The 27342-nt window shown below is 37.0% G+C and overlaps 2 protein-coding genes across 6 annotated transcripts; both read left to right on the top strand.

Moving 5' to 3' along the window:
• Positions 1-1035: 1035 nt before the first annotated feature.
• On the top strand, positions 1036-4044 carry PEX11A (peroxin 11A). 4 transcript variants are annotated; one of them, XM_088702679.2, is made up of 2 exons: positions 1036-1938; positions 4027-4044. In XM_088702679.2, the coding sequence occupies exon 1, from the start codon at positions 1177-1179 to the stop codon at positions 1933-1935; it is 759 nt and encodes a 252-aa protein (XP_088558805.1). In that variant the 5' UTR covers positions 1036-1176; the 3' UTR covers positions 1936-1938; positions 4027-4044. The 4 variants fall into 4 exon arrangements, with proteins under 4 accessions (XP_088558805.1, XP_088558804.1, XP_038980437.1 ...); XM_088702678.2 differs by lacking the exon at positions 4027-4044 and adding an exon at positions 2797-2815; XM_039124509.3 differs by lacking the exon at positions 4027-4044 and adding an exon at positions 2346-2485.
• A 2767-nt stretch (positions 4045-6811) lies between these two features.
• On the top strand, positions 6812-25135 carry LOC120108414 (lysophospholipid acyltransferase LPEAT1-like). Of its 2 annotated transcripts, XM_039122013.3 has the most exons (9): positions 6812-7712; positions 12310-12429; positions 12552-12589; positions 16145-16209; positions 17088-17156; positions 18611-18744; positions 20867-21007; positions 24212-24275; positions 24674-25135. In XM_039122013.3, exons 1-9 carry the CDS (start codon positions 7182-7184, stop codon positions 24691-24693), a joined length of 1182 nt encoding a protein of 393 aa, XP_038977941.3. In that variant the 5' UTR covers positions 6812-7181; the 3' UTR covers positions 24694-25135. The 2 variants fall into 2 exon arrangements, with proteins under 2 accessions (XP_038977941.3, XP_038977940.3); XM_039122012.3 differs by lacking the exon at positions 24674-25135 and having other exon boundaries at positions 24212-24592.
• Positions 25136-27342: the final 2207 nt, after the last annotated feature.

Raw genomic sequence — 27342 nt, 5'->3', positions numbered from 1 at the left:
TCGCATCCCAGGTAGAGAAAGGGATTCAATCCATTGCTGCGTACATGTCTTGGGTCCGCCAGAAATCAGAGGCTATTTCGAGCGTTGCAATCTTCGCCGGCAGACTTAGTAAGGAGTACCCATCATCTTTGTAATGATACATTCAAGCATCAGATGTTGCATTCCTTTACTTCTCAGTCAAGGCGCTGGAGCCAATCTTCTCTCTCCCAGCAGAGTCCAAACCATTCTACTTCAATTTCATGGTTGCACCCCCTTCTCTGCCCATGTTAGTGTTGCTGATGCTTATGGAGCTAGTTTCTTAAGAGTTTGGTCCAATGTCTTTGTCTGTTTTTACGTAAACTTTCTGCACATATATATATATATATATATATATATATATATATATATATATATATATATATATATATATATATATATATATATATATATATATATATATATATATATATATATATATATATATATATCAGAATCTTGAAAGGATTGGCCTAAGAGAAGTTGGATTTCATTCGTACTTATGATATATTTTGATACTGTTATTTATTTTGATCTAAAAATAAAGTACTAAAAGCAATATATTAAATAATTTGATAATACGAAAACAAAGTATAATAATATTTTTATTATAATTAAATAATATATTATAATATAAATCATATTGATATAATATATTAGGTATTTTGCTATACTAATTTTTTATGCTGAATTAAGAGATATTTTTATTTTTAAATTTCAGCCAAATTAAGATTTCTATTCTAAAATAATTTTGGATATTCGAACTAAAAAATAAATTTTTCATCATTAGATTAGATTGGGGTGATTTAAGAAGTAAAAATGATTTAGAATCACTGTGATGCAATTAAGCATAATAGTCCTACCAAACTCTCTTTTTAAAGCTTTTCTAGGATCGATAACACGTACCACCATATGCCCTGCCCCGCAATTGGTCCATGGATGGATCTAACCAGTGGGAAAAAAAAAAAAAAGTTTTCCGAGATTTTATAAATTTCATGAGTCATAACTCATGACCTTCCATCTACGGAGATCCGAAATAACTTTCAATGTACTTCGTCTAGTTTCCGTTCTCCTCCCGCGACACGCCCGTTTATTCGATCATTTGATCGCGAAGCGACGACTGATCTTTTCTCGCCGGATCCCTCGCGCTCTCTGAAATCCATGGCGGAAGAGACCAAACCCTCGCAAAACCCTAAAACCCCTCAGATGGCGCCGGTTCCAGCGACGGCGAAAGGCGGCGATCGCGACTTCCTTCTCCATCTCGAGGCTTACCTCGCCCGCCGGGACGGCGTCGACAAGCTCCTCAAGATTTCCCGCTACGCCGCCAAGATCGTCCTCTCCACCTCCCTCCCCTCAAAAGCCCTCGCCCCCCGCCTGAAGGCCTTCGAGTCCAGCGTTGGCCTCAGCCGCAAAGCTTTCCGCCTGGGCAAGTTCGTCCAGGACGTCAACGCCTTCCGATCCGCCGACGGCTCCCCCTCCTCCGCCGACCTCCTCCTCGCAGCCGTTGCCTACGGCGGCGAGGGCCTCTACTACTTCGTCGAGCAGTTCGTCTGGCTCTCCAAGGCAGGCCTCATACCGTCGCAGCACTTGCGGCGGCTCCAAAAGATCAGCGCCTGGGCGGAGCTCGTGGGGTACCTCGGGAGCATCTCCTTGAAGGCCAAAGAGCTGCGAAAGATCCGATTTTTGCTTGAGTCGAAGGTTCGGAGCACGAAATCATCGGAGGATGACGATGAGATACAGAAATTGCGGGTGAAGTTGTTGCTCAAACAACTATCGCTCGTCCAAGACTTCGCGGATGGTCTGATGGCGCTCGGGGATGTGAGCGATGGGAAGGGTTTTCTCTCGAATCCTCTGTTGATGGCTTCGGCCGGCCTTCTTTCGGCTCTAATCAGCACTCATAAGAATTGGACTTCTTGCTGAGGGGTAGGCCTTTCGCTCTGTTCTCCGATTCATAGGAATAAAGCCCCTGTTTTTATCTGTGTTTTTCATTGATAGCGAGTATAAGTTATGGGAGATGAAGTTCCAAACATTTTGCATGAAATCTTATAAGCTGCTTTGGTTTCTAATGATGTAAAACCGATATCAATACAATTCAGTTTTTTTTCTTTTCCTTCTTCCAACAGATAAATGCACTGAAATGGAATGGGCTTATGAAGGGACTCTACTTCTCTATTTTGCTGTACAAAAATGTGTCCTTTGATTATCTTAGAACTGTGGTTACCTAGTTCATTTATGTGCTAGTTCATTATGTGCTTCATCTTAGTACTGGTTGCATTCTTAGTTTTCTCTTTCTAAATAACTTGGGTATATAATTTATCCGATTTGAACAGGTGATCAATGTTCACGTGAATGCAGGGATAAATGAGAAAGGAGACAGTTTTAAGTGACAATAGAAGCAAAGAAATTTAGAAGATAAATAAAAAAGGCGGTAGTGATACTGAATGGCTCTTTACAGAATCTTAACAGTTTTAATGTAGACTTTGATATCCGGTGTAATCCAGCAAATTGGGTAATGATGGCTTTTCTTTTTCTTTTTTAAAAAAAACAAGAAGACTATTCACTGCATGGTGCTATGGCACTGGTATTATGCCTCTTTAGTTCATTAACATTTCAATGATTCTGTCCTTTGATCCTGTTTGTATTGCAACTGCCTGCCCCTTCATAAGAGGAAGCATTGCATTAAATCCTCTTGTCATTGGCATGAGTCCTACAGCAATAATGAGTTGCGCAGCTTGGCAGTAGCTATTTTGATCATTGATGTAGAGATTAATAATTATGCAGGGGTTAAATTAGGGAAAAAGCAATTTTCTTGAAGTCTCCTTCCATCTTGTTCAGTGGTGGGTCGCCTCCATGGATTCAAATATCAGGGAACCACTCAGTGATCTGTAGTTGGGTCTCAAATGCCACATAAAATATGATGATCAGAATGAATAGGAGAGCAGTCTGGGTTTGAGATCTTCAATACTTTACCATGCATGAGAACCGAGAAGAGGGTGAGATGGCAGGGATTTAGAAGATACAGAATGAACTTCAGAAACTTAGATCAGAAAATTAGTTCTGGCATACTACATGGTAGAGCCATGCATATCTACTTTGTTTGCTTAGTTCCTCGACCAGACAAACAAGACATACTTTACACCACCTCACTGAAACTGATGCACATGCAAGCATATATATATTGGCCACCAAAGCGAAACTTTAAAATCCATTAAAATTTATTAGTGAAACCTTAGATATCAACTTCTGGAATTCTCCCCGTATCTCAAAAATTTAATTTGGCCTCTCCATCAAAAAAAAAAAAAAATCCTCCTAGTACATCCCATATTTAATAGCCTATGCTTGTTCGTTTCTTCTTGCTTCTTTTCACCTGATTACCTTTTGAAGCTTGGTTTCAGTACTTGAATTTCATGAAGAGGAAGACCCTTTGACTTGTGATTGCCCATCAGCTTCACGATTGTTCTAATAAATTGGGCTTTTTAACTTTAAGCACTTTCCATTAAATTGTCAAGTTGAAGAAAGTATTTGAACCCTTGTAAAATTAAATTGCTAATTGAAGAGATGTTGAAAAGTAAAAGTTCAAAGACATCTTGGATCTTTCATTTCTTGATATATTGTAAATGGTTGATGGCAAGGCAGCTGATGTTCATGTATTACAGGTTTAATGAATTCGCAACTTCATAACCCATTTAGGAACTGGATGACTAATCCAATGTATCATTATTGCATTAACACCTAACTACAGATCAACTCCTTATTCTACTTAATAGTAGGAATGGTTGAGATCATTTGCATCATTACCTTGTTTTGATAACACGTCCATGTTCAAGATTGCATAGACAAATTCAGATACATTAATGTTATATGGTATACTAAGAAAGCATGTCTCATTTTATTCAAGATCACCCTTCTATGGTTTGATCATCAGCATAATTGTCCCACATCAAATTTTTAAGACACCATAATATTCTAAAGGACTTACAAATGCTCTTCTTTAAACTTTTGGCTGAGCAGGTATCCAGAATGTTCAGGTAAGTCTTTTGCAGGGAAACTGTATTCGACATTGTTGAGAGTTCTGTTTGGTTATTCCCTTAATATTTCAAATGATGAACAGACTTATGTAGGTTTAATAAGTTTTGCTTAGATCTCTATAGTGTATCTGAGGTTTAATACCATCTTCACTGCTGCACAAAAAGTGATGAGTTAACTTGGATGAAAGAGCTAGAATTTTTAAAAAAGAACATGGGAACAAATTTATCATTTTCCCTAAGAGGGTAGGTTATGATTTCATTTTGATTTTTCATGCGAGGAAAGTCTCTCTGTCTCTTCCACCCCAATGTCGACAACCTTCATCATTTTCTCTATCAAGCTTGGTTTCCATAATGATTAGCTATGCAGGTTTTCATCTGGTTACCACCTATTAACAAGTTTATAATAGCACTCTGCAACTTCATAAGGTAAGTGAGCCATTTTTCAGACACAATAGCTGAAGGTGGTTGTAGGAGGTATTTTGAAAATTCAGTCAGGATGTCTGGGACCTGAATCCACACGCTACGTTCTACCTTATTTAAGAATCAAGATTACAAAGGATTATTTTGTCTGCTTTCTGTATCGCATTTGCTTACCTATTTTGCGGTTGCTAATATTCAGATATAAGTTCAACGGATTTAAGATTTGCTTACCACTAATAGTGGCTACTCAAAGGTAATTTCAGTATTCAATCTGCTCATAAAACTCGAAATATCTAGCAACTGTCAAGTTACAGATTTTGAGAATATATCTGAAGATCATCATGCTTTTTTTTTAAGAAATAAAATGGTAACTTGGCTATTTTACATGGCTCAAGAATTAATTTAGTTTCTGAATATAGAAAATAAAATATGCTTCAAGATCATCATGCTATTTGAATGCTTCAGAGTAGAAAGGTCATCAATGTCAGTTGATCTAATCTTCAACTAAAACATCTAGGGTTCTGTGGACACACTGTTGTATATCGCTACAGCAACTTAAGAACTTATCCAAAAAAAAAAAACTAGCGAGAAAGTATTATTTAGTTTTTTTTTAAGTCCTGTATAGATATTCAAGATCTCTTCGATGTATAAAAAATATGTCTGCAAAAGTCTTCATGCGCACATCTCTTTGTCAGGTTAAATATCCAAATCTAATCGCAAATACCATGATGGTCCCGTGGTCAATCCTAAAGTGTCAATGCCATAATGTCCTCTAGTCCACATGAGCTATGAGCATTTTGATACTATTTATAATCAACCTACAACCTTATCGAAGAAGGCTAATCAAAAGGTATTATTTGGATTTTTTGAACTTGTATAGGTATAGGCAAATGCACACCCATCCAGATCCTCACAATCACACTGTAGCATGCTCTTTTCATGGGAAATATGAATAGTGGTAACTTGAGAGGGAGTTTGATATTGAGGTTGTACTGCATGTTAGAAAATAATTCACAGCTAGCCTAGTCATTTATTATCAATCTGTAATCGAATCTAATTCTCACACAGAATTTGAAACTCTTCGAATGTTAATTATATTCCATGGGGAAACTTTTTTTTTTCTTCCGTTTTTTAGCCTAGTCATATTTGAACATGAGACTTCTCCCTTAGAAAGCTACCCGCTATGAGTGAAATTCTAACTAACTCTAAGGTTATCTAATTAAACATCGGAAGTTACAAATGAGACTGCCCAGGACTAAAATGGTGAGTGTTGGGGTTGTTTGATGCTAAGGAGCATCTACATTGAGTAGGTTATAGAAAAGAAAGCAAGGATAAAGTTGGAGAGGTTTAAGGAAGTCCAGAATTTTCAGGCCATCTCCCTATGTGAATACTTTTGTAGTTTGTCCTAAGACTCCTAACTCCCAAGTAAGCATCAATGTCTGGAAATCTTGTTCAAGAATTAAATCTAGAATTATGTTCCCGATCCGACATTGTTTTGGATCCGAACTTGTAAGAACGCTCAACTTTGATTGGCCCGGGACAGACCTTGGCCCAGCGACTGAAAGCCCCCAAATCATCTTCACGTGTGAAACTCGTAGGTACGAAGCCACGTGCGATAAATAATTGGCAGGTGAGCTGCGTTTGGAGGCGTAGACTTTTCTTTTATGCTGGATCCGTGATCAAACGCATCACCGCTTATTACATCCCCATCAACCACGAAATCTGTGTTCGTTCCCCCGTCACATCACACTCTGTCTGTATTCCATTTTAATGGGCCCAGTTTCAGCTCTACCACAAAATGTCAAAACTATAGTATTCCTCCAAATCAAAACTCATATATTCAATGGGATCAAAACCAGCATATTCCATGTTCCTTTATTGTATGCTATTCCTCATTTTGACTCCTCAAGCTTGTTTCTAGAAATTAGTAAAGCTATGTGGCCCAAACCAATGCTATTCTCTGCACTTGGAACACTGCTGATAACCATGTATAGAAAAAAAGAAAAAAGAACGCAAAGCAAATTAGTGCTCTCAAACCTATGTCTTCTTGCCTTGTGGTCGGCCAGCACTGCAGAAAAATATTTATTTATATTTTTGAATCTCATAAGACTTCCCTATGAAAATATGAGCAGGTTTGAAATTATCAGCGGCAGTGTAACTTTTCAGGCCAAGTATGTGTTTAAAAAGTAAAGAAGTGAACCGTATAGCATGTTACTAGTACTTCAAGGATGTCCTATGGATCGAAAAGAAGTTGTCCCGAATATTCTAAAATTTATTATTTTTTAATTTTTTTTAAATTATTTGAATCATTCTTTTTTTAAAATTTTTTTTAATAATTTTGGATTCAGATGTGTCGTATATGGCATCCTGGGAAAATATCCACCCTGTCATGGAAACTTTTAACTCACATGATTCCGTGCGGCTGCGGGTCGCATTCAACACGGGATTTGGACGCAGTCTATCCAGGATAAACACGAATGAGGTAATTAGCCGAGGGAGAGAAATCCATACGGTTAGAGCCGCGATCATCTCTGATCTACGGCCACGATCCCACGACGCCACTGATAACGGCTGAGGGCCACGCCCCCAACTCCTCCACAGCCTTCGCGAAGCCACCACCCCCTACCCGCTCTCCCTCTCCAAGTCTCTCCCACCAATGGCTTCCCACCCGCAAGAGGACTAGGTTTAGGGTTGGGGTTAGGGTTTTGGTTCTCCCCAATGGCGTCGGAGCTGAAGGATCTCGGTGGGTCCAACGGATCTTTGGACTCCAAGGAGGAGTCGCCCCGCGTCGGCGGCGGCGGGGAATCCTCCGGCAAGGCGAAGGACCAGCGGCCGCTCCTGAAGCCCGGGTCCGCCGCATCCGACGGCGACGGCGCGGCCCGTCTCTCGGAGAGCATCGAGGAGCTGGAAAAGAAGTACGCGCCGTACGCGCGGAAGGACGTATACGGGACGATGGGCCGCGGGGAGCTGCCGGCGGCGGAGAAGGTGCTCCTCGGGGTCGCCCTCGTGACGCTGGTACCGATCCGGCTCGTGGTCGGGTTCTTTCTGATGTTGTTGTACTACCTGATTTGCCGGCTCTGCACGCTGTTCTACGCTCCGAACCGGGAGGACGGGCGGGAGGACTACGCCGACATGGTCGGGTGGAGGAGGGAGGTCGTGGTCCGGACCGGGAGATTCCTCTCCAGGCTAATGCTGTTCGTGCTCGGCTTCTATCGGATTCGCGAGCCCCGTCGGAGTTTCTCCGTGGAGGTATGAATTCAATGATATCAGATATTTTCTTCGATTAGTATATTGTCGTGTTTGAAGTCAATTTAATGGTGTCAAGATTTTCTTTGATTAGTTTTTGATCATGTTCGGAACTTCTTGAAGAATTATTAACTATAATTTGTATGAACATTGTAAAGTGACTTTCTTGATTGATCGAGACCCTGAGAATGGACAAGTTGAAGCCATCTTATGTTGATTTAGAGGGCATTTACTTGAAAAAGTAGTTGGTTTACATTCCATGGGCAGGTACAGTTTACTCCATTTATCCCCGTAGCCAAATTTTGGATCATATTATGCGAAGTAATGTTCATAATGGAGAACTCACAAGAATAAGTACATTTATAGTGAATCGTATGTGATATAAGACTTGTTATGAAATAATCGAGATGATCTTCATCTGCTGAACTAGCTTATTCTTTATCTGTTGCAATTTACAAATCATGCTCTTCTGCCATTTCTTCTTGCTTTCTCAAGTTAGCAACTAAACAACAATTTTAAAAAGTAAATAATTATTAACACATTGTCAAGCATGCCACGAAGAGATCGATATACATTTTTCTTTTTCATGTTTTTGGCAGGAAGTAGATTGTATTACTAGATGTTATTGAGCCACCTGCTAATACAAGAAGTATACAAAAGTGGGAAGAAAATAAATGCCTCTTTTTCCCTTGGGAGTTGTTTGGTTATCGACTTAAAATAGGTAATTATAAAACATGATATTATATAGAACAGGTTTTATGAATATGAATAAGTACCTGTTTTTAGAAAAACTCATTTTTCAGGTTTCATGATTTCTCAATTTTTACTAAACTAATTTTATGGCAATCAATTAAACAAGCATTTTCATAAGACCCATTTCTTGAGGTTTTAGATAAGCCCGTTTTACCAATGTCTGATAACCAAACAACCTTTCATTTGAAACTTAGAGAACTAATTTCTAGCATAATTGCAAGGAGCTTTACTTGTTCTATGAATCTATGCCCTGTGAAGCAACCTGTGGCATTAAATCCATGGTTATTATAATATTTTTTACATAGAGTTCTGTTATTTCTCGAAGAGGGTAACAAAAGAGGGCCATCATCCCTGTAAAGTCTTTTTGAGGCCTTCCTTTCAATTTTCTTATTAGTTTTTTTTTTTTTGGGTATAAGAATTTCTCATAAACTTTGTGCCACTATGTTGACCTTCTTCTTCTTCTTTTTTTTAAACTCTTTATACTTCCTACTTTATTTATAATACTACCTTAAGAGAAGAGTTAGCTAGCATCTCCTTTCCAACTAGGATTTTAGTTGAGACATTGACCAAATCTAGAAAATTTGCACCAGGGGGAGTGCACAAGCTCTTTTTTCTTCAAATACTTGAATGTGTGGTCCTTGAAAGCGAGATCAATGCATTCCCAGAACTCACACTTTTCAAATGCTTGTTTTTCCCTTGTAAGAATGCTTTGAACTGCGTTTCAGACATTTGGTTTTTATGTTCTTGTTGGAGTAGAGAGGGAAACATGATATTCTTGGATTTCAGTGGTCAAATGACTGTGGCTGAAGTGGGACAGGAAAATGGGATGGCTTTTGTGGTTTGAGAAGTTTCATCGTTTAAATTATTGAAGGTTATGTACAGTTTCATGTGTGGAATGTGCAGGCTGTAATTTTTAATTCTATACTGAAACGAAAAAAGGGGCTTAACCAGAGGCAAAGAAATAGTTTCCTTCCCTTGCTATTCAGTGGTGAGCAATTATATCCTAAATGGTGTAGATTGCTTCTTTTCCTCTTTGCTTGTGTTGTGCCTGTGCCGATGCCTATAGTTAAAAAGAAAGTCTTGGAATTTGTTAACCTTTTTGGGTCACATGGCTTCAGACTAATAATAATAATAAAACTAAAAATAAATATTTCTTCTTTTCTCCTAAAGTGTCTGTATACAAAAAAGAAGATTTTTTTTCTTAAATTTCCTCATCTTGCTAATTGCAAAATCCTTTAACTAGAATTTAGCTCTTAAAAGACTATCAACAAATACGACTACATTGTTCCCACTATCAACCGCGTCTTACACCACTAATTAAATGTTGGCTTTCTTGGCGGCGCAATCAGTTTTATTAGTCGGTCAATGGCCTTGACATATATAAATTCTGGTCTGGTAAATAGGTCATGCATATTCTTTTCTCCTAAATGTAGGTTGTCAAATAGGACAATCGTTCAATTTCAATCTTGAAGGTTGATCCCTCTGTGGTGGTCCAAGAGTTACTGAAGTTATAGAGAATGATAATGAATTTTATTCTGGTGCATATAGATATTCGGATGTTGATATCTTGTTAATGAAATTTCCATTTGATAGAACTTCCTTTGATGCTGGGTCCAACTCTACAGTTTCTCCTTTTACATCAATATGATCGCGAAGAGTTCCACCTCTAATCACTTTGTCTCTATGTTTAACCTCTTTTAAAGGTGGTTCTACCTCTTCTTTTGATGGATTGTCTTCAATGAGTTTCTCATCTGATTTTTTTTTTATGAAAAAATGGTTAGCATGTTGAGATTGGAACTGCTAACTGTTTGTGCCAGAACTAATTTATATGATGAAATAAAAAGGTGTTGAAGACTTGAACTAATGTGAAATATGCAGAAAGATGGAGAAACAAAATTTCTAGGGTTAGATCCGACTTTTAAAATTTTTTATATGATTATCGCTTTGGAGAAAATATTAATAATGAGATAATAAAAGAAAATTATGAGGATGGTTGAAAAGGAAAAGGGGGTACAACAGATATGGGCTTACATGGGACTGTTCTTGTTCTCCAATGGATAAAGCCCCGGATTCTCAAGAGAAAAGGAAGAGAATTAGTTCTTTCTTATCTAGCAGCACATGGAGAAAAGTAAGAAAATAAACAATGGAGTTTAGTCTGTCCCTCCTACACAAACTATTAATTGTTGGCTGATCTCTCTTCCAACATCCTTGTTTAGAAATTAGAAAGGATATGCTATCAAGCCTCTCTCATCCTAAGATGGCGTTCAAGAGAAAGAGGAAAGGATCAAGAGTTAAAATAGGAAAAGGATGGTCAGCCTCTCTATTAGAGAAGAAACATTCGTTGTCACTGAAAATTTGGGGGCAAGATTTCCTTTTATGCATAAAATTCTAAGAGAGAAGAGAAAGAGACCGATGCCAAATTTATAAGAATAACCAACGTCTTTCTTATTTTATCTATCTTCTCACTTAAAAGCAAATCAACTTTGAAACATTATTCGAGGACTATGGTTGTAGATCATCCATGGGGAGTATCACAAGGGCAGATCTTTGCAACTATGTTGGAAGTCACTTGCCATGAATAGATGAAGAGATTAATAGAGCGGCTTTTAAAGGAATTATGTAAACTCTCTTGATAACTCTTGAATTGAGGTTTTGTGCCTTATCTGGATGGTTGCCTATTTTGGATACATACTTCAGCAAAGGAAGGTTGGATATCCAGGGTGTGCTTTTTGAGAACAGATGATTATCTAAATGGAAACTTAATTATACATAAATAAGTAATTAATAAAATACTAAAAAAGTTGTTTTATTTGAGGGCCTATGTTCATGCTCCTGCTGGCTGTTCCTGAGTTTGGCCCACAGTTTGACTAGGTGACTCATAACTTGAAGATATATTTAGTTACAGAACGAGATTTAAAGGGAGACATTAAGATATTGGCATTAAATCTCTTGAAATCTCAGGCCAAATTATTCAAGAAACCCAAATTTTGAGAATTGAGCTCTCTCCAATCCTATTCAATTTGTTTTTTTGGATTAGTTGATGAATACTTAGAATGCTGGTAAACATAACCATAGCCCTTGTACTTAACTGTTGTAGAACTCACAATTTCGTCATGGCCCATATTATGTTCCATATTTTGCGAGAAATTTTTTTGGCTAGTCATGTTTTATTTTAACGGATTACTGCAGCATTTTAAATTCTGAAGTTTTTCTTCATCCCAAAATCCACAATCTTGGTATTGGGTACCATATCGAAATCTTATCAGTTTGGTACGGTATGGTACACCCCTATACCGAAATAGCTTTTTAACCATTTTTCTCAATTTTTATCTCGGTACGCCTCGGTATGGGCCGGTACGCACCTCGGTACATCTTGGTGCATCTCGGTACAGGTCGGTACACCTCGGTATGGGGCTTGCCGATTTAAAATTAAGTTTCATACCAATTTTTTCCTGGTACGGTATGGTACGCCCTATATTGGGCGGTACGGGATGGTACGGTACGGCAAACCATGCTTCAACCACTATTGTTTAGTCATAGTGTAGAGGGATTACGAACTGCAGTTTCTCTATTTCTGCCTTCTGCTTGCTGCTGATTGTAAAGGCTCATGCTTGGAATTAAAAGATAAAAAACTTTAGGATGCTTTTATTTGATTGATCTGTTATAAAGACAAACTGATAGTTTTTTATACTATGAATGCTACCCCAATGTAGATAATATAAATTCAGATACTTGAGGAGTAAGAAAATAATTATTTTTCAGAGTATGATTTTCAGAGATGTTGTGGTATTATATATTATTCATTGGTCTCGATATGCCTATTAATCACCCTTTTCAATTATCTCAGGATGAGCACACAGAACAATCTGATGAATCTGAAAGACCGGGGGTGATTGTTTCTAATCACGTATCATATGTGGATATTCTCTATCATATGTCATCATGCTTACCAAGTTTTGTTGCAAAGGTAGGTCAATGTCTTGTCTTTGTATCTAAGCAACATCAAACCAGAAATTGTATACATGGTGACATTGTTCTGACATACTCTCCTATTGGTAAAAAAAAAAAACTTGGATTTTGTTGCTGAAGAGATCAGTGGCTAGGCTTCCCCTTGTTGGTCTCATCAGGTACTTACATATATTGTTTCCTTAGTTGTTCGTGGTAAATTACTATGCTACTGGACCTCGCTTTTGTAACTTCTCCATTTATGTCTATGCATTGTTATTTTAAGTTCAACCATTCTTTTTTTTAATATTTAAAGAAGAAATTGCAGTAGTCCCGTATAGTTTTGTAGTGATGTTCTGTTAATATATTTTTCAATTCTTTGTTAATTTAGTACATGGTGTGCTATCAAATTTAAAACTGTCTTACAGTTAGCTGTCAAAATTCCTAAAGTAGTTGTCTCATTGAGAGGCTGGGATGGGACTAAGATATGTCGATTCTTATTTGCTTTTCAACTTTTAATGCAGCATAATTATAAATAGGGGCAGGAGTAGACTTTCTTCTAAGGTGGTCCCAGCAACATGGTTGATATAAAAAAATAGCGTCTGAGCGATGAGCCCCATAAAAAAATCCAAATCTGTTCCCTCCTTCCTGCTTGTTTCCTACTTTTGCATGTATATCCTTTTCCATTCCCCCTTTCTTATCCCAATTCCCAAACTGAGGTCACTGTTCCTTTACTTCATATGAACAAATTGTAGTTTTAGAGTGTCTTAGTTTGATCATGTTAAAAGCATGATTGATATTTTAAACACATGGTTAATATTAAAAAAGTTCATAAAGTTTTAATAAACTCTATCAGTTAGGAGGAAGCTCATAAAGTTTTATTGAACTGTATCAGTTAGGAGGGACTTGATATGTCTGTCAAGAGATTTAGATAAAATGAATAACTAGAGGGATTTTAAAATTGCTTTTAGATACTAATTAGCAAAGGGATTTGGGTGATGTGCATGCAACTAAAATCTCACGATGCATTAAAATCTGGGAAAGAGGTAAGAAGCACTGCAGGAATTATGGAGGGAAACTAAGCCTGGTGGCTTTAGCAGTTGCAACCCACACTATTGTAACATTGTTGATCCTTGATGATTGTCATGTTCATCTGCATCATGATCTAGAGCATCTTGAGTAATTGACTTACAGTTTTTGATCCTTCATTTAATGTATTAAGTTCCTCTGCATCATGAATCACGACGTCTTAATTAATTGAGTTACAGAAAACAATATCAGATAAACAAAGGGATGTAATCAAATTTCATGGAGGAAAACTAAGCTTGGTGGTGTCATTAGCAATTGCATCTTAAACCTTGCTCGATTTTTAGACCACCTTGTCCTTTCATATTGAGAAGCTGAAGAACCAAAATATTGCCCTCCCCACCTCCCCCGCACCCCCCCCCCCCCCCCCCCCCCCCCCCCCGCGCCGGTCTCTTTTAGATAGTAATTTTGACTTTGGCTTGACTTCTATAATTAGCCATAACCATAAAACAGTGAACTCTGTTATTAAGTTAGTCTTAACAAATCTGTCCTGTTCATTGTTGTAAGAGCATAAAGTTTGTGAACCTTTTTTTATTAGTTTTCACAAATTTCATCCAGACTTGCTCGGTTCCGGAATCTGACCCTTCCCCATCTGAGGCCATCAAGTTTTTTAAGGATTTCTCAGCTCACTGATGCACGATCACTCTACTTTGAGTAGTTCTCTATTGCTTTATAAGTGCAAGTCCTAGAGTACTTAATACTCATCTGTCCTTCCTAAATCTATCACTATGCCATCAAACTGTTCTTACTCTCTTCTTCTTTGCTACACCCATTTTGTGCACGTGCGCTCTACATTGGCTAATGATTAGGCCCAACCATCATCATCTGCCTAACTGTTTGTCACACAAGATCAACTCAGACCAACATGGAACTTTGAAACCACACCCGAAGCACATCTCTGTTTACAGTTTTATCTATATATCTTCCAGTGGATTGAATTTATAATTTTGTGGTCTCTCTGTCAAAGGATTCCTATTTATATTAATATTTCTAGTAAAATTAAACTCATATAGTTCTGCTAATTCTTTTGGACCCTTACCTTCGACAACTTTCTTTCACATTTTATTTTCTCTCATACTATCATCCCATCCACTAATGGTATACATTATTTGCAAATTGCATAAATAATGAGAACTTAAATATCAAAAATTACTTCATTTAAGACAAGCATAAGGCTTCCAATTGGCCCTTCATGCAGTTTTATACTTGGCTGTTCAAACTCCCCTAACCGACCACACTTTTTTTCACACTTGTCATGTTTGATTAATTATTGCTCTAAGCATGCCTTTTCATCTCGGTGCCTTTTCCCACTTTTCATCTTGTGCTACTCTATTATATGTTTTTCTTAGAATTTTGTAGTTTATTGCAAAAAATTTAAAACAGACAAGAGTGGTGGATCTTGCTTTATGATATTAAATAGATAAGTTGCTGCATGAATACTTCTCTCATCAAGTTCTATATTGCTTTTACTCAAGATATGCTCAATCCTGTAGATGTTCTTACTAAGCAAATTGATCTGCACGATTTTTAATAACAATTTATGCACCTATCCCATGGTCAATTCCTTCCATCTATTTAAATTGTAGCTGCTGCTATAACATAGCTGACCAATGTTAGATAGCTTCCAAGCTCCTTGCCTAATGATGTCGTTTAAATATCATTTTGTTGTTTTAATTTGTAACAGCCTCCTAGTAATGAGTTTGAGCCTTTCAAGAAGTTAGGGTGGCCTTTGCTAGCAACTCATCATTCATACTTATTTCTATTTGTGGTTGATACATGTATGAGTTAGCGGTAATTGAGGCCCTGCCCCCTGGATTGATTGCCGTTTTACATTTAATCCCCATGGAATGAAATTTTTTTACACCTGGTCCTTGATCTTGATGGCTATGTGCCTGCAAAACAGGGATTTAACTGTATGGAGAAACAAGCCTCACTCTGTACAAAACACAAGCCTAATGACCTTAACTGCATACAGAGATTAAATGTAAGGTATAGTCAAACAAAGGACTGAGTGTTCAGTTACCCTATGAACTAAGTCTTTTTCCTTTGCACCTTACATTTTACTCATTATATTTCTTAATGTCATTTTTCCCTATGACGAAACATAAATATTGTCACTCCTTTTACTTTTCCATTTAGCTTCTATTATTACTAGTCATATAATGTTCTCAAACTGTGAATGATCATACATTGACCTGTAAATCTGATACCGTATAAATAGGGTAAGGCTTGTTGGTTTAGGTTCAAAGCATTCCTGTGATAATTGTGGAAACTATTTCTTAAACTTGCTATTTCCATATGCAAACCTACATAGATAACTTCATGTCACTGTAGTTTTCTTGCTGATGTCATATTCTCAGATCCTATGAGTTGCCAAGATTTCCCTTGCACAGAAGTTAAAAAATCCTATGCCCTTTACCATATTACCTTGCAGATTTTTATTATGTTTCCTCCTATCATGTATTGTGTTAAAGATATTATATTTCTATCAATTTACTAAAACTTATGCATTATCTTTCTTAGAAGGATGCATCCTCATATTGTTGTTTCGCACCATAATATGCACATTTCATGCTGTATATTTTAGTTCATAAGTGAAGCTTAAATATGCTAAATAGAAATAATGGCTTTATTTTTGCTTTTATTTGCAGCAAGTGCCTTGGTTGTGTCTATGTTCAACGAGAGTCTAAATCTTCCGAGTTTAAGGGTGTTTCAGGTACGTTAGCATTCAGAAATCTTAATCATTTGTACATGCATTTCTTTGTTGCAATTTATATTTTTATATATTCAACATAAGCCATTATATTCAATGTGTTACTTTTGCTGCTCAACTGTTGAGCATGCAAAGTGATTTGTTTTCTTGGCAATTTGGGTATTGATTGGGTTACATCTTTGTAACAATATATGCACCATTGAAATTTAAAAAAAATGGTTTTTGTTCTTGTGAACTGTTACCATCACTGTTAAATCTATGAACATCTCTAGTTCAACCTTAAGAGTACCGTTTAAAGAAATCTTTGTCCTCCACCATGTCCATCATACACAAAGGTACCACATGACCAACCTTTATAGAAAATAAAACACATGAAAATATAAGAAGATGATATTACAGACATGTGCAGGACTTTTCACATTGTGATAGAACCACTAACTGTCCATGGAGATGCAGAAATTGGATAGCGATTAAGAATGCATGAGAGCCTAGGGCCTGTATAAAATCATGTTCTTGCAAGTGATCAATTTTTTCAACTAAGTAACACTAAAAGAATTTTTTTGTCAAATAAACTAAGAAACATTACCAACAAATTGTAGAGACTTTAGGTCCTCAAGTTAATAAATAAGAAGTTTGAAGCAAGCATACGTCTGTTCATCTAATTAACTGTTGGAGTTTTAAAATGCATGGAATATGAAACTGACAATATCCTATATATAGTTGTAAGAGAAGAAATTGATTCTGATCTTTATTAGGTAATGGTTGTATATGCACTCATTTTATACTTTCCTGGTAGTCTTACCAGCACAATACTCGTGAGTTGCATCAGCCTTATAGTATGTGGTATATTTGCATCTGAATTTAATTTCAACTACATGCAGGTCTTCTGACAGAAAGAATTAAAAAGGCCCATCAAAACAAGCTTTACCCTATGATGTTGCTCTTTCCAGGTCAACATGTGCCATCATTTCTTTATGATTTTCTTCTTTCACTGTTTTATACTGCTTAACTGATTGTGGTTATCTACCTGTTTGATGTCCACACACATCAACAGTTTTTTAAGTTCAGTATATTAAGACAATGAATTCTGATTTTTTGATTAAAAATTATATAATAAATCTTATTCAGTATTTGGTAGTCCAAGCCTCTTTCTTTTTTATTTCTTAGGTTTCTGTTTGAGTATGAGATGCATCAATCTTTTGAGAGAAAATTCTTAGAGTGCCCAAATTATGATTATTGCTATACCAATACGATGCGGGATCACATGCCAATTTTTTGAAAGCACATTTTGGAATTATTTGAGAGTTGGAAGGTAGGATATATACATGTAAAGAAACTTGCTAGTGGGATGCCAAGGTTAAAAGGTAGTGAGGTGGGAAAAAGGTCCAAAAAAACCAATGCATAAAATAACTATGGAAATCTAACTGAGTAAAGAAAAAAACAAAAATGTTTACATGAGTTAACTGCTTATGATGGCCCATACTAGTTACACTTTATGAAAGGCTACAAGGATATTTAATTATAGTAGAATTAGGTGAGATTTATAGTTCTCCATTGCCTTAGGTGCTCCAAGAAAAGAGACAACGAGTTATTTGCCTTGCCAAGGGATGGTAAGTATGTGGATATTGACTTATTTGGTAATCTAGTAGAAACCAAAATGACATTTTTGAGGATGTGACAATGTTTTTTTTTTTCTGTAACAAGACTTAGATCAAGAATGAGGTCATGACTACTCATGAATGGTGCCTTGAGAGAAGTCTATGATTTAAATTGATACTTATGTGTGCTGTAAAAATTGGAAGAGTCTGATGGCTTTATGGAACCTGATAGGAATTATAACAGTTGTCGTTTATTACTGTGACAGGCATCAGATTCTAGATGCATATAAAATCGCCAAACAATTTGGATAAAACATCAATGGAGCTAATCAAATAAAGAAAACCACCTAGAGAACCTAACAATGAGTCCATTTGTTGAAGTAATTAACTCAAAAAAGGATAGACGACATCAGCTCTTTTCTTGAGGAAAGGCCTAGAACTTTGCCAACCTATTGCTTACATAATTTGATGAAATGGATGAAGGTATATTGTCTATTAAAAAAAAAAAAAGAAGCCTTAGGCTTGCACCAGCTTGTCACCCAACCGTGGGGAACTGTTCTGCATCCAGGTATGTAGATGGGAATGATCTAAACAGTATGAAGTTTTAGGCCACTTATTCAAGCATTCATGTAATTTAGTGATTAAATGATCAAATTTACAAGTAGTCTTGTACGAACATATAGGTAATCCCATGTGCAATACTCAACTGGTTATAATTCTATCCTCTTATCTCCTTTTGGCTTCGTTTCAGTCTGTTGCTTCTCTTCTTTTTCCATGCTCTAACTGGCCTTTTTTGCCAACTTCAGAAGGTACAACCACAAATGGAGATTACCTTCTTCCATTCAAGACTGGTGCCTTTCTAGCTAAAGAACCAGTGCTTCCAGTGATTTTAAAATATCCTTACAATAGATTCAGTCCAGCATGGGACACCATATCAGGGGTGAGAAATCTCTGAGCTTTTTATTAGCTTTGATAAATCCAGAATTTGTTTTTTGTTCCCTAGTTTAGTAATACTCAACTAATATATAATTGAGGTTTTTCTTTGTTTTATTATAAAGCAATTTTGTATAATTACTGATAATACATTTTTGTTTCCTTGTTGACTTAATGGGCTAAACCAGTACAGCAAACTTTATTGACTTAATGCCTTTGTAGATTACTTGGTTTGATTAGTAAATTTTTAAGACTTCATTTGGATGACAGTGGATTTAAATCATTTTATAATGTCTTAAGCATATGCTTTTAAAGTATAGATGAAGATAAATGACACATTAGATTATGCATGAGCAATGTCATGAAGCCTTCTAGTTGGGTGTTGCACTCCTTTGATAATTTGTCCCAGGACCACTTTGCTCCCAACTCTGAGTCTTCAAATTGTGATCACTGGTTGTTTCGTACATATTTCATCTAACCGTGAATTTTTTTGCTTTCTATTTTTTTGGACCATCTGTATATTTGAAATCATGTGCAATGCATGGTAAATTTCTTTTGATGCAATATAATATTTTCTATAGATGTTTTAGGTTTTCCCTCTTCCCAACATATTTCAGGACCATCACTTCCCCGGGCTCATACTTGAATCTGTTGCCAATTCCTTTCTCGCTTTATGTTTCCATATTTGAAGTATATTGTTAGGCTTGTCTATGTATTGAACTGTTGATCATTTCATGATAGAAATCAGCAAGCTGACATTCCATGCCAACACCTGGCAGATTGACATAAAAGATATCATGTGCAAAAATAACTTCTATCTTAAAGGTATCCATCCTATAGAAAACTGGAATTTAGTTGGTCCAACTGATTAATAATCGATGCATGCATTCATGCATGTCTACATTGACCCATTTACAAGATACAGACGTCCAACCATGCAGGTTTTTTTAATTTCCCAACTCTATTTCTTTTGGGAACCTGGACAAACGTGGCACCCTTGTCACATGTCTGATTACGGTGGCTTCTCTAGCAATTACAAGTAACTGCATATGGAGAGATCAGTCCCGTCAACAATGAACCCTCACTGATGATCAAGTTTTCTTTTATTTAGAAGGTTATTTGTTTAATTTTATCTTGTTTAGAAGGAGGCCTCAGATTCAAATATCATTACTGGATTGCTGGACTAATGTTAACTTCTTCATAAATTACTGATAAGCCATTTTGCAGTATAGGTTTAAAGTTGTTGGGCCAAGCCACTTTAAATGAAATAAAGGAATGGTAAGCTTACACGGCTAAGAAGGAAGAGACAGCAGATTGGTGGTCAAACAATATTGACTGATGCAAAAGCTTTGTACACCCTGCTTTTTTTCTTCATTAATTCTTTATTCTCGGGCATTCAATTAACTCTTACCAGAATAGGTTGAATGACAAGTTCTCTGATCTAATAGACCAATCGGTCAATATCTTATAACCAGCTAGTTTTTTGAGTCAAGGGGAATGGTTCTCTCAGCTTTATTCAAAGAGAGTAGGAATTGACATGCTAATAAATTTTGTGATGAAGAGGTGCTTCATTTCTTTTTTGTTATACTGTGCATGAATTTTGCTGCACCATCCTTCCCTATGAGAAGCAATATTGAACAGATACATGAGTATGATCTCATGATACTTGACTTTATGTTCTTAATTCTTCTTGTGCTCTCCTATGATATGTCTTTATCAAAAGGTAAATTATTTACTTTTTTGGATAGACTGATAACAAACTGTAATTACTTTGCCAAACTGCTTCCTTCATTCACCTCCACCCCACGCTGTCTCTCCCACTGTAATTAGTTTGCCATTTGTAGTTACTTGACCTTATGTTCTTAATTCTTCTTGTTCTCTCCTATGATATGTCTTTATCAAAAGGTGAATTATTCACTTTTTTGGATAAAACTGATAATAAACTGTAATTACTTTGCCAAACTGTAATTACTTCTGCGCATCCAGCCCATGCTGTCTCTGCCACTCTCCTTGTGCTGTCTCTTACATTTGTTTTATCTGAGCTGCAACTTTTGAAGAAAATTTTCTTGTGTTAAACGTTCTAAGACACTAGTAAATTCGTTTTCATTTAACATTCTAAAAGTTTGCAGGTACGCCATGTGTTTTTGCTTCTTTGTCAATTTGTTAATTATATCGAGGTGATCCAGTTGCCTGTATATTATCCTTCTGAGCAAGAAAAGGAGGACCCTAAACTTTATGCTAGTAATGTTCGGAAGTTAATGGCTAGTGAGGTATGCATGCATTTGATTCTTTCCTTTTTCCTTTTTCACTACAAATGTGGATTTCTGCTGTTATCAGGTATGTATATAGGTCATAATTAAGCTCCGGTCTTCCCCAAATGACATTTCAAACATAGGGCTGCATTTGGGCTGGGTTAGGTTTGGAATTAGTCTCTAACAACGCATACCTGAAAAATTACTAATGGGAATACTTGGGGTCAGGACTTGAATGCACTTCTTACACCAATTGGGTACTTTAGCATGCATAGATCTTGCCACAAGCATTGAGTCTAGATATGGAGGCCAGGTCACCTAGCATGATTCTGTTAACTGTGCTAGCAGTAATATTGATTGTTAGCAGGGAGTAGTGCTAGCGCTGTTGAGTCATTGTTGATTGGTAATGAGGGAGCAATGTCCAGACAGCAGAAAAAAAAAGAATGGCAGAGAGTTCAAAAACTGAGAAAGTGAGGAAATAAACATTCGGAGTAATAGGGTATTTGGATATTTAGGTGTGGTGAAGTGGCTCCAAGCCTTATTCTTGTTCATATATTAGATTAAGAATGGATTGCTTTTCAGAAACTTGAATGAGGTTTCCAAATATCATGGTTGTACATGGGCGCACAGAGTGTTAATCTAGCCTTGGTCAGGTCTACTAAATTTCAAGTTTGCTACGGACCAGTTACGAGTCAACCTATCCATTTTACTTCTGTATATTGCCAAGGAGATATTATCCTTAGAATGCTCATACAATACCAAAACATGGTATTATTAGTTTGAATCTTCTATATAGATTATTTCTCCACAAATGTGTAACAGTAATTACACAATATCTAATTTCAAGATCTTATATTTCAAAGTTTATCAAGTTGCACTTAATGTTGTTTACCTATTGCAAAAAAAATCTCATTTCAGAGGATTGGTGATTCACCTGCAGATATTCAATGGATTGATGGATGGGAAAATAGTACTTTATTCCCAAACCTCGTAAAAGGAAAAACCATGCCCAATCTAAAATTATATAAAAACCTGAAAACATGGATTAAAGGGGACAAAATATAAAAAGTAATCAATGAAATGATAAGATATGGCAAAAGAGATTGATGACCTCTAGATGAAGAGCAACTAATGATTTCATGAAAAGATTCAATAAACAAGCCAAAAATCATCGGTAGACATTCATGATTAAAAGTTCGAAGCACTTGTTATACTCTTACAAACTTCAACTGAACTTGAGCTATAATCCAATTCTTCCTTCTCTAAAGGGGAAAAAGGGAACTTATTCTTGCAAGATCATATTTTTTTCCCTTATAGTGCTTGACAATATCCTTGGAAACTCTATGAGGGAAAATACTAGATGAAGAATCCAAAAGGTACTATAAGAAGTGGCAATTGGTCACGTTGGGTCAGGTCAACCTCGATCATCAAGACCAACAATCCAACACAGCCATTGTTTAATCTTGCCTGACCAGAACCTGAACCTGACCTTAGTAAGGATTAGCAAGAAACGAGGGAAGATGGGAGAATGGAGGGGAGAAGGCAGGCGAGTGATGGTAGGCTTAGCGGGACTACAAGCACTGGCTACAACAGGAGACAGATGACTATGATGTGGTGTTCCATGATGAGGCAATGATGATAGCAAGCATCATCAAGGGCCAATGGGCAAAGAGCAACTGAGAAGTGGACTGGGGAGGAGTAGGAGAATAAAAGGAGAGGAGGTTAACGGTGACAATGAGAGGCAAAAGAAAGGAGAGAGAGAGAGAAGGGAGAGTAGGGGAGCAGATGGATTGGGGGAGGCTGAGAAAGAAGGTAAGGGAGAGGGGGAAATAAGGGTAAGGATTAGTATTTTTCTAAGATTAATATTATTAATTGTATAATCATATTTGCATCACTACCAAATAAGTTGGATTGATATAGGAAACAGAAAAGAATAGAACAAACGTACAAAAATAATTGCCTATGTCGAGATAGACAAACTTGACAGGTAGAACAATTGGATCACATTTAGGTTGAATCCAATTAGGCGGATGGATGTGGGTCAAAGTTCTTGGTCCTAGTTCTTTCCCTGGAAAATTTGTTGAAAAGATGAGTCAAAAAGGTGTTATTCTATCATTTCCTGTTAGCTGTACTTACTGTCTAAACCGTGTTCTTTTAGGTTTTCAGAGGAGTGAAGGTTTTCTTTTATTATATAAGAAATTTGCATCTTCCAATGCATTATCCTGATGAGCAAAAGGACTCGGTAAATATTCCCAAATGATAATAAAGAAAAGGTATCCTGAGTCCTTGTATTTAAAAGATCAACATGATTGTTTATCACTAATATCTTCTCATCCTTGAGATTTCTACCCTTGATCAAAATTTGACTATTAGGCCCAATCAAGAACAATCTTCATTTTCCATAGGCTAGTTAGTAAGGATTGTGCTAGATAAACACTGCAAAATAATGCCTATGGATTTGTAAAAGCCCAGAGGCTACATATATAGTATCTGTATAATAATAGAGTTTAATACTATTGGCATCATATTAAATTAGGGCCTGTTTGGAAAATTCAATAGGATTGGGCTGGATTTCCTACAGAAATCAAGCCTGTTAGCCTGCCTAGCCCATATCCTTCTAAACGCCCATCCTAATCTCTGCCTAAATCCTATTTGTGGGCTTGTTAGCCTTCAGGAAGAAGAAAAAGGTCCCCATGGGTCCTTTTTCCCCCTCCCACATGATTTGGGCTGGGGTGGTATTGGATTAATATTGGCCTACTCAAATAGATTGCCCACTTTATGAATCCGATGGGAAATTCAGCCCAATCCTGCTGGATTTTCCAAATAGACCCTTGGTAATTGATTTGTCTTTGCTCAGGAAAAAGTAATTGGTTTGTTATTCATATTGTTGATTAATATTTTTTTTTTTTTTGATTTTAGTGGTATAAATGTTATAGTTTAATAAGTTTTTGTTTCTGATTTCTTTTTCTAATAGTAAACTTTACCTAGTTGTATATATCTGATGATTACACACAAGACTTTCTTTTTTTGTCTTTGAGAAATTTGGTATGAGTGCCTCCATACCAAGTCAAACCACAGACCTCTCCAAAGAGGAGAGGGGTGCCGACCTCTTACAATAGGGAGTTCACAAAGGATTTAATCCTTGTTGATGGATATATCGAAGTGTGCATTTGCTAATCTTTCATGTTTCTGATATCTAGTTTGTTGGTCAATTTCCTGCAGGGCAATTTAATACTCTCAGATATTGGGTTAGCTGAGAAGCGAGTCTACCATGCTGCGCTGAATGGTAATAGTCTACCTCGTGTTTTACATCAGAAAGATGATTGAAAAACTATTGACCTGGCTCGCAGGATTCGTATAATCAGTCGAGTTGCTTGTTTCTATGCATTACAACTATAGCCAGAAGTGCTAGTTTTCCTCGTTTTGTTTTGAGAGAGATGGGTACTATGCATGTCATTATGCTGTAACAGCCCATATTTGTGGTTTTGACTGCAAATCGTTTGTCTAAAGGATGGCATATACATGAACCATATCCAATGGTTTAAGATTCAGTCTTATACAGCTTTGGAAACTAATAAATTAATGAATCACTTTGATGTCTAATATCTGCGAACCATCTTCTTGTGCTCCATTTTCTTGGGTCAGCATCACCAGAACTAAATCCTCTGTTTGGTCTTCCTGCAGGTTTGTTATGTCAAAGCTAATTCGGATTTGCGCCTGTATATTCTTCATAGATGTTTCTGTAGTTTAAAAAACCCAGAAAAGAATAGAACAGAAAGCAGCTTGTTGGGATGAGTATTTCTTTCTCAGATCCTCTTAAGCTCTACAATATGCTCAGGGAATTTCCAAGGGCAACGGTTCGCTTGATATATATCATTCACTGGCTCTCATCAATAAGGAAATATCTGTTGTCTTCTGAAATTTCTTTTTGATGTTTGTCAGTAAATTTCAGAAAATCCTCAGATAAGTGTGCGAGCCAGAGAAGAAAATAGAATGCGACAAAACTTAAAAAAAGATTCTTTTGGCATCTTGCTCGGTGACCCATCGACCAACTCATTAATGTCACAAAGATATGTCATGATGTTTGCATCAATAATTATTAACTCTTTTCACATTCAATAAAATGAGCTCGTGTTTTATCATCAATGTTTTGCCCAGCACCTGTCGAAGTGAAGCTGACGTTGATGGTTAGGATTCCCATGTCGAGCCTTGTCCTGGCAATCTATTTATTGAGCGCTATACTGGACCAACTTAGGTTGTGATATCAGACCGTATTGCGTCTCTTCCAAGGGATGGAAAGTACCCAGGCTTAAGATCTATGGTACAAGTCAACAGGGGTTTGAATTAACTACGCCTGGGTAAAATTATATACGGCCGCTAGGTGGCACCCGAGCATGTAGTATCCCGTATCCGCATGTAGGCCTCACGTAGTACCATATGTAGAACCGTTAACAAGTCGAGTTGCTCGAATTTAGCTTGGGCTCGATACAGTAAAAGCTCGGCTCGTTGTTCAAATCTAAAATGAAGTTTATTTAAATTCAAGCTCGAGTCTGAACAGCTCACAAGATCAAACGGATCTCGTGATTTAACACTGCCCACCGATTACTAAATAAGGGGAGGCTTGGAGATCCGACAATTGAGATCGCGCCATCGATGAAACTGTGGGCGGTTAGATCTGGATCTCACTTGGAAATCCTGCATCCAACCCAAGGGCTAAGGCCCTCTCCTACCCCTCCTCTCCAACCATCTTCCTCTTCCAACTTGCTGCCCACCTTCGAATATCTTTCTTCCCCACCTCTTTCTCCATCTGTCCTAGCTTTTGCTCTCCCCTCCCTTTTTGGTGCTGCCATTGTCTCTTCCAAAACCACCTCCATTATTGAGCTGCCTTTTCCCCGCAGAACTCGTCGCTCATCCACAGCCCTAGCTGAGATAATCTCTTCTTCTTCTTCCCAAGAGTGAACTTTTCCCTCTCCCCTGTGATCTTTGGAGCTTTGTTGGCTGTTGGAAAGTAGAAGGAAAATCAGAGAACAGATATCAGAATTGTGGGTATGTTTGTGTTTCTTCTTCATTTTTGACTTCGGAATGAATCAATAATTTGTGTTTGGTGAATTTTGTCAATAATTTGGTCAATAATTTAAAGCTCATTTCAATTATGAGCTCGAGCCTAATATAGAATCGGTACCGAGCCCGAGCTCGAGATTCTGCAAAATAAGCCGAGGCTCGGGTTCGGCTCGGCTCGTTAACAGGCCTATCCTTTTGCTTTTAAATATAGAGCAGGTGATCTGCCATTAGTAAAAACTGGTTTCCTCCTTTGACCAGGGGTTTAAAAAACTTAAAGCACCAAAGATTTCACATGAATTTTAACTAATAAATATTAGGTCATGACAACTCACATATCTGTTCGATTATTTTATGGAACGCCTATTGCTTCTGCCGAAAGCTCGCCCAGATTATTTGATTGGAGCCAATCTAGTGGAAGGTTGAAAATAATGATAATTGTAACTATGGTTTGCTTTACTAGTTCGAACTAGATAATATGAGGCGTATCGGTCCAGTATTGATATCTGATATGGATAGCAAACCGATTACGTTGAACAAATTTTATACCGTACCAAAGATCTTATACTTAGTACTAGTATAGCACCGATATGAGGTTCAGTACCAAGACGGCAAATTTTAATTGTAACATCATAATAGCCTTAAACATGGTTTTGAAGGCCTTTATTTATCTTTCATTATATTATACTAGATCTAGAGATATCTGGCTACAATAGAACAATTGTTTGTTTTTAAATTTTGAATATGATATTTTAGAGAAATGTTTGTTGGACTCGAGGAGAAGGTGCAGAGTTCTAGGCCATGTATCGGATTTTGTTGCTCATGATTTTTCCTTTTTCAAAAATCATGACACATTAAAAAAGAAAGGAGGAGGCTATACAAGACCTTTTCCCTATTCTTTTTTCCTGGGAGCAGAGGCCGAAATGAGGTTAAAGGGAGGCTTTGCTATCATATATTAGCATATGAGTAGATAAATAATATTCATTATTTAGTTGTTATTTCTTTGTAATTACTGATACGTGATTTTTTTTTTTTTTTTGATAAAGCAGGTGGGCCATATCATCCTGGTAAAAATACAACTCGAAGAATCTGAATATAACTTAGCAAAAAAAAGAATCTGAATATAAAATGTCCCGAAGCTGATCTGGGGCTGAAGCCAAATTCTCCCAGATGGTGTCCACTATTGTGTGATTCTTTCACTGTTCAATCAAATGAAATAACATTTGATTCAAACATCCACACCAGCTAAAAAGTTTTGTTTTTTTATTTGATTAATGACAAACAGTTATTTTTCA

This window comes from Phoenix dactylifera, chromosome 8 (genome assembly GCF_051530095.1).
Source record: "Phoenix dactylifera cultivar Ajwa chromosome 8, Ajwa_hap1_PhDact_Kaust_v1.1, whole genome shotgun sequence".
Taxonomy (NCBI): Eukaryota; Viridiplantae; Streptophyta; class Magnoliopsida; order Arecales; family Arecaceae; genus Phoenix; species Phoenix dactylifera.
Note: the sequence above shows the minus strand (reverse complement) of the source record. Positions and strands in the feature narration are given on the sequence as shown.

What these genes read in the sequence shown, in the direction of transcription:
- LOC120108414 (XM_039122012.3), top strand. Translation starts at nt 7,182, where the DNA reads ATGGCGTCGGAGCTGAAGGATCTCGGTGGGTCCAACGGATCTTTGGAC. An exon ending in CCCCTTGTTGGTCTCATCAG is followed by an intron (nt 12,590 to 16,144) that starts GTACTTACATAT and finishes TTTTATTTGCAG; the next exon opens with CAAGTGCCTTGGTTGTGTCT. An exon ending in CATGGGACACCATATCAGGG is followed by an intron (nt 18,745 to 20,866) that starts GTGAGAAATCTC and finishes AAAAGTTTGCAG; the next exon opens with GTACGCCATGTGTTTTTGCT.
- PEX11A (XM_088702679.2), top strand. Translation starts at nt 1,177, where the DNA reads ATGGCGGAAGAGACCAAACCCTCGCAAAACCCTAAAACCCCTCAGATG.